The sequence below is a fragment of a genome, unplaced genomic scaffold, assembly GCF_019419815.1.
Source record: "Pyrus x bretschneideri cultivar Hongxiangsu unplaced genomic scaffold, Pyrus_bretschneideri_v1 Contig71, whole genome shotgun sequence".
In the NCBI taxonomy this organism is placed as follows: domain Eukaryota; kingdom Viridiplantae; phylum Streptophyta; class Magnoliopsida; order Rosales; family Rosaceae; genus Pyrus; species Pyrus x bretschneideri.
This window is the reverse complement of record NW_025999811.1, coordinates 209880-216725: the sequence shown is the minus strand read 5'-3', so window position 1 is coordinate 216725 and position 6846 is coordinate 209880. Positions and strand designations below refer to the sequence as shown.

The following is a 6846-nucleotide window of genomic DNA, read 5'->3' as shown; positions in this document are numbered from 1 at the left end:
CATGGTTACGTCACTTCCACATGACGGCCAGCATGCCCTAATCTTGGTCGGGGTGTGTCAAATTTTGTGAAATAGAAGTTATAGGAAAAAAAATAGAATTTAAAATAAAATGAAACAAATTTTGTGAAATAGAAGTTATAGGAAAAAATGAAATTTTAAAAAATATATGAAACAAATTTGTAAAATAAAAGTTATAGGAAAAAAATAGAATTTAAAAAAAAATATGAAAAATAGAAGTTATAGGAAAATTTTTGTAAATAAAAAATAATAATAAAACTGTTAAAAAAAATATTCAAAGAATTAACTGACAGGAATACATTTGTATTATTTAGTATAAATGTATTACTGTCAGTTATAACCGACAGTAATACATTTATATTAGTAATACAATGTATTCATGTGACATCCCAAATCGTCCAGGGGAGTGATCCTTAAATGTATATTCACATCCTTACCTAGCACGAGGCCTTTTGGGAGCTCACTAGCTTTGGGTTCCATGGGAACTCCGAAGTTAAGCGAGTAGCGTACGAGAGCACTCCCAGGATAGGTGACCCATCGGGAAGTTCTCATGTGAGTTCCCAGAAACAAAACCGTGAGGGCGTGGTCGGGGCCCAAAGCGGACAATATTGTGCGACGGTGGTGTAGCGGGGCCGAGAAGTGGTCCGTCCCGAGGCGAGATGTGACAATTCATGTTGGTTATAACCAAAAGGAAATCCAACATAAGCAAAAAAAAAAAAAAAAAAAAATAGCCAACCCTTTAGCCCTCTCCGATTTTGTGGGGCCTTCTCAGATTTCATAGCTCTCTGCCCTAGCCCTCGGTTAGAGACGATTTTCGGGCTATTTTCGGCCCTCTGGCCCTCTGGACCCTTCGGTTGGAGATGACCTAATACCAATGTAAATCAAGGAAAGGATTTTTATCACAAATGGTCCCTAAAATTGATCCTCACCATCAAGATGGTTCCTGAAATTAAAAATCAATCAATGTAGTCTCTGAAAATAGGTGTTGCAAATCAATATGATCTTTCTGTCACACTTATGTTAAAAGTTCTGTTAAGTGCTGATGTGGCACATAAATGGGTCCCACAAGATTTACGAGTTTTTATCACAAATGGTTCCTAAAATTAACCCACACCATCAATATGGTCCTTGAAATTGAAAATCAATCAATATAGTCCTTGAAAATAGGTGTCCAAATCAATATGACCATTTCACCACAATTCTGTAAGAAATTTGTTATGAGTTAATGTGGGTTTAATAATTAATTAAAAAAGTTGTCGAAATACATTTTTGCATAATGGAATTTTTTTTTTCTTATAGTAAGGCCTACTCCGAAAATAGCTCCCTTCCATAAATTCTCAAAGGCATAAGGCTTAACCAAGGCCTAAGAGGGGGTGTGAAAATAGTTTTCAACCAACAATAGATGCACCTCGGTTATAACCTCATTATCTCAAGGCATACCTCGTCATTCTTTGTATCACCAGACCACCAGGGAAGCGCCGAATAAGCTCTCCAAGATTAAGATTGTAAGGATGTTGATCGCCTAAATATTAATGGTAATGTCCCAGAAGTCGTTGCCAATGGGGCAATCCGTCACCAAAGGTGATCTCGATCCAGATTCAATTTGGTGAAGGGTGTCGAAGTGTGTAAAGATGGGTGTATTGAGATTTCTTTTTTAGAAAATAGAGCGTGAATGAGGTATAGAAAAGTGGATTGGGATCGGATGTGATGTGATTGCAGAATTGGGTTTTTTGGTTGACAATTTTTTTATTAACTATTAAATCATTAAGCCTATTTGTAATTTTTTTTTAAATTTAATTAGACTTGTGTGATCCATTTATGTGTCACATTAGCACATAACAAAATTTTTGACATAATTGTGACGGAATAATTGCATTGATTTGAGACACTTACCTAAGGGACGACATTGATCAATTTTCAATTTTAGGAACCATTTTGATGTCATGGGTCAATTTCAAGTACCATTTGTGAGAAAAAGATGACTTATGGGGCCTATTTATGTGCCACATCAGCAATTAACAAATTTTTTTAACAGAATTGTGACGAAATAACCACATTAATCTGCGATACCTATTTTCATGGATTATATTGATTGATAATCAATTTTAGGGACCATTTTAATGGTGAAGGTCAATTTCAGAAATCATTTGTAATAAAAACCCATAACTAAAGGGAAGTGTTATTGACACTCTAAAAATATCATTCTACACTCCTCACAAGTGTATTTTTCTTTCATAATATAGAAAGTTTAGAATATAAAATGAGATTTTTGAAATGCTAATAACAATTCCTAAGTAAATAATATTCTCAAATAATCATTGTGGAAGACCTTCACTTGTTACGAACCTTCTAAGCCTTCTAGCCTCCGTGTACTTCTGGGTGGTAGGGCCCAACAAAAGTTTAAAGCTTTTTTTTGTTTGATTTTTTTTTTGTTTTGTTTTTTTTTTTTGAAACTAAATTTATAGCTTAGTTATATTCGGATATTTAGAAAATTTACGATCATAATGCGTCAAAAGAAATAATAATTCGTAATTCGGATATTCAGAAAATTCACACTAAGCCCATACAAACCCCCGCGTATTAATCATGCTAGGCTATATCTAAACAAGTTTACAATATTAATACATTAACATTTTAATTCCAATTACGCCAAGCCACTCTTCACCTAACATGCTTAAGTGGGCCTGAGCCACATAACGAGGCTTGTCGAGTGAGTTATGGTGTGGACGATTACAAAAGTTCAATGGGCCTATGTGGAATTCAAGTTTGTGGATCTTTTGGGCTACTTGAGAACACAAAAAAATAGGCCCACAACTTTAGTTTCACGTGGAAATGTTGTAGGGGATAATTCTCTGTTCATTCCTTTGCAACGTTACTAAAAGGCTAAAACACTTCAAAACTAATAAGATTTAAAAATCCAATTCGCCTAGATTAATGCGTTGACCAAGTCCGACCTTGAGCCATGCACCTAGTTTTAACGCGTTGGAAGAACCTAAGCATTTTAAGCTCGCGCAAGAAATGAAGAAGAAAACAGAGAATGAGCGTGGCAAAAAATGGAGCTTTGTTGTGGGACTAGGTGCAGGAAAGAAGGGATTCTTAGCAGAATGTTCAGCCTAGCTTTCACGAGGCAATTGACTCTTACAATACTAACCCAATGAGACATGATGTAGCTACAACAATGGAAAAGAACACAACAAGAAGAAGAGAGAAAGCCCAAGAATTCTCCAGGAAGATTTTGAGGAATTCCCGCATCTATAAATTGAAGCCTTCAACACGCTTGAATAAGGGGATGGAGTAAGTAGAGCAAGCAATCTCTAAGAAATGGAAAACCCTAATTCATGAGCTCTAGCCTTTCCTTCATTCTAACCTTTGCAATAAGCCTCCCTTACCCTTCAAAATTATCCCCATTAGAAATCCTAATTAGCCACTTTAAAACGAGCAACCATCAATGATATATCTCTCACGCCAAATTAGTAGGCTTTTAATTCCTACACCACTCATCACTCAAGCAAGTTACAATTTGTTGTTATAATCACTCATCACTCATCACTAAAAAAGTTGCTCATTTATCTGGAATATCTCTGAAAACATGCTTTTCTTTGAAGGTATCTCAGGGTCTATTACCGGAAACAAACCAGGTGAGTTAAGCGTCTCAATGTTCAATTCTACTTGATCAAAAGGTCCCCAACACTTGGTCTGGCAGGTCAATTAGGATAACTACGGTATATTGAGTTGTCCCAATGATATTCGCTTCCAAAATTCCTAGAACTATGGCGATAACTCGTGAAGTGAGCTAAACTACAGAGAACATGTGGAGGGAAAGGGAGTTTGATACTGTCTCACACACATTTCAATCTCAACAATATCCCTTGTGATTTATTTTATCTTAATACATGCAATGTTTCCACAAGAGGGGATGATTTGAATTCAAGATGCGGTGGGCTAAAGAGGAAAGCCCTGCCCACCAGGAGAATCCACAAATGCTAAGTTTTGCTTAAGTCGGCCTAGACTATAACACAAGCTCTATAGTACTACACACCGAGGAACCAGTTCACTGTGTCTACGATTGAGCAAACTACCAAAAAAGAATTATAATGCCAAAACACAAAAAAGGATAGGAAAAGGAGAGAAACTATATCAGATTATTCAAAGCCTTCATGAGAGTATAAGTATCTCCAATTACACGATGTAAATAAAGGGAATCCGTGTACGCGCCAATGCCAAATGACCTTCTTTGTTTCTCGATTCCTTTTTGTTGTAATTACAGTACAAAAAAGGAAAAGGAAAGAAAGGAAGAGATTCTAACTAACTTTGGACAAATTGTCTATGCACTTCATCTTCTTTAATCCTCGTCCAGCAGCTCGGTGCAGAATAATGTCTATACAGTCCATCTTTTGCAAGGCAAGCTTACACGCTATGCATTAATCTTCAAAGAATAGTCTGTCAGGAATATACAATACAAAGGCCTTTGCGTTCAACATTCCCATGCTTTCACCTGGAATGAGAAAAGGAGTCTGTTTCTTTGAACAAAAAGAGCAGAATCCAGCCTTAACCATTTGAAGTTACAAGCGATGCGCCAACAGATCAGGCAGTGTTATCTTCCCAGAGTGGTTCTGGTCAAGCCTACTGAACTGATCGCAGATTTGCAGAATATCTTTCTCCCCTATCTTTCCCATCTCTTTAAGCTTGTAAATAACATACTCTGACTTACTGAAATGTGAATGTGCAAGGTAGCTTGTATGATTCACAATTCAAACTTAATACATGTAGCTAAAAGCTGAAAAACTAATACGGATGCAAAACAAATAAGCATACGGAATTGCTCCTCTTGAATTATTCGCATTTCTGTAGCAGGACTCTGGTGTCCACTACAATAGTCAGCATCCTTATCAGATCGACGCACCTAGACGTTACATGTTAGACTAATTTCATCTTCAATTGCCAACTTACTTCACTCCAAACCATCTCGTCTTTTAGAGGCTCTAATTTGAATTAAGTACATTTGCTAAGTTCACACTACATGCGCACAAAGTTGCACGGCTATGCTCACACACCTAATTCACATCCCATCATCATACTAATGATCATCCAGACCAACGGTCGATATAATACTTACGCTAAACTGTTACTTAGTTATGATTGACTGTAATCCGATCAGAATTGTTAGAATTTGCTTGATTTGTTGAGTGAGGTGGCAGCTAATGACAATTAAAAAGAAAATGACAGATAGGATGGATGGAATTATGGAAACACAACACACCTGATGAAACCATGGTTATTGATGTCGGCGGCAAGCAGATCCTGGACAGTGATATCCCTATGCAAAACCCAGTTCATAATCCTCCTGTGCCTTTTGTCCACCCTGGCCTCTGCTAAATATATAAACGCCCGAGCCACCGCCAACGTCGAAAACAGAAGCCACACGGCGGCGAAGAGTCTCCCTTGGAGAGTCTTGAAGGCCCTGTCACCGTACCCAACCGTCGTAACCGACATAACGGACAAGTAAACAGAATCAATCCAGTCCAAATTCTCCACAAAACATAACACCAAAGCCCCAATGCCGATGCACAGGACCACCACCCCAAGCGCCAGGCCGACCTTGAGTCGGATTCTCATCCTCCCCTTCGCCACATCGACAATATAGTCCCTGGCGGAGAAGCCATGATTCCGGGAAGTCTGACCCATTTGAATTCCGGTCAAGATCATGTTTTCTTGCAAGTCGAGGACAAAATTGACGACCCCACTGAGCAAAATATCGATGAAACCGAACCCGAAGAGCACAAAGATGCAAGCAAAAATCTTGGTGAAAGGAGTGGTCGGAGCAATGTCACCGTACCCAATGGTGCACATGGTGACTATACAGAAGTAGAGGGCGTCGACGACCGGGTGGGTTTCGACGCCGGAGAATTTGTCCCTGCTGAAGGAGTAAATTACAACGCCGAGGGATAGGTAGACGAGGAGCAAGAAGACGGCTTGCTTGATGATGGAGGTGGAGTCGGATTGTGGTTTGGGGACCTGGGTTGTTGGGTTTGGATTGAGGCCTTGCATAATGGCCATGGCGGGGGCCGTCCTGCAGCGGTGGAGAGTGCCGGGTCTCTTCTGATAGTGGGCATTCGGGAGTCCGGACGAAGAGGGCTGCGGGTCGTGTTGGTGGACATGGTGATGGTGGGGTTGTTGGAAGTGGTGGAGATTAGGCTCGCTGTGGGAGGGAGAGATTTTGAAAGAGAAATCATCAGGGTCGGGGACTTGAACAGTGGGGGTAGGGGTGGGTCGGAGGAGTTGGTGTTGGGGCCCTGTTTGGGGGCCGAGAAAAGGCTCCCTTTCCATCGGGAGAAAACAAGGGAATAGATTCTCTCCCTTGGTATGGGGGCTTGGGGTCTGTGGACTGTGGACTGTGGACTGTGGAGGGAGAGTCGACACAGTTTGAGACTCGGAGCCTGAGGGTTCGAGGAGCATCTCTTAATTAATTTCACGTGGGCGGCAATGTAATACAACGTCCTGTCTCACTCAACATGCCGTGAGACACACTGTGCCAATAATATTTGCAGTTTTATATTCGTTACAAAAATATAATTTGAGGCTTAATACGAGTATTTTATATACAACAATATTTTACACTAAAACTTGAGTTTTTAAATAATTAATACTAATTAATACATACACATTATAATTTGGGATAAATACATAATACCGTATTAGCAGCGTACCAGGAAATTAAAGAAAGAGAGGGGGAAGGTGGTGGCAATAAATGATGCAGGCGCAATCACGCGATAGACATGATATTCAGCTAACTAACTGAAATAGACTTTAATTAATTTGCTTTTTCCA

The 6846-nt window shown here is 39.4% G+C and overlaps 1 protein-coding gene across 1 annotated transcript; it reads right to left on the bottom strand.

Annotated features, from left to right (window-relative positions):
• Positions 1 to 4133: 4133 nt before the first annotated feature.
• Positions 4134 to 6489, bottom strand: LOC103933552 (two-pore potassium channel 5). The gene is made up of 2 exons (XM_009343243.3): positions 5279 to 6489; positions 4134 to 4728 (listed from the first exon to the last, which is right to left on the bottom strand). Exons 1-2 carry the CDS (start codon positions 6472 to 6474, stop codon positions 4581 to 4583), a joined length of 1344 nt encoding a protein of 447 aa, XP_009341518.2. The 5' UTR covers positions 6475 to 6489; the 3' UTR covers positions 4134 to 4580.
• Positions 6490 to 6846: the final 357 nt, after the last annotated feature.

Excerpts from the sequence above, each read along its gene's own strand:
- LOC103933552 (XM_009343243.3), bottom strand. The coding sequence starts at position 6,474 with ATGCTCCTCGAACCCTCAGGCTCCGAGTCTCAAACTGTGTCGACTCTC. Across the intron at positions 4,729-5,278 it reads AATAACCATGGTTTCATCAG|TAAGTCAGAGTATGTTATTT; the intron begins GTGTGTTGTGTT and ends TTCACATTTCAG.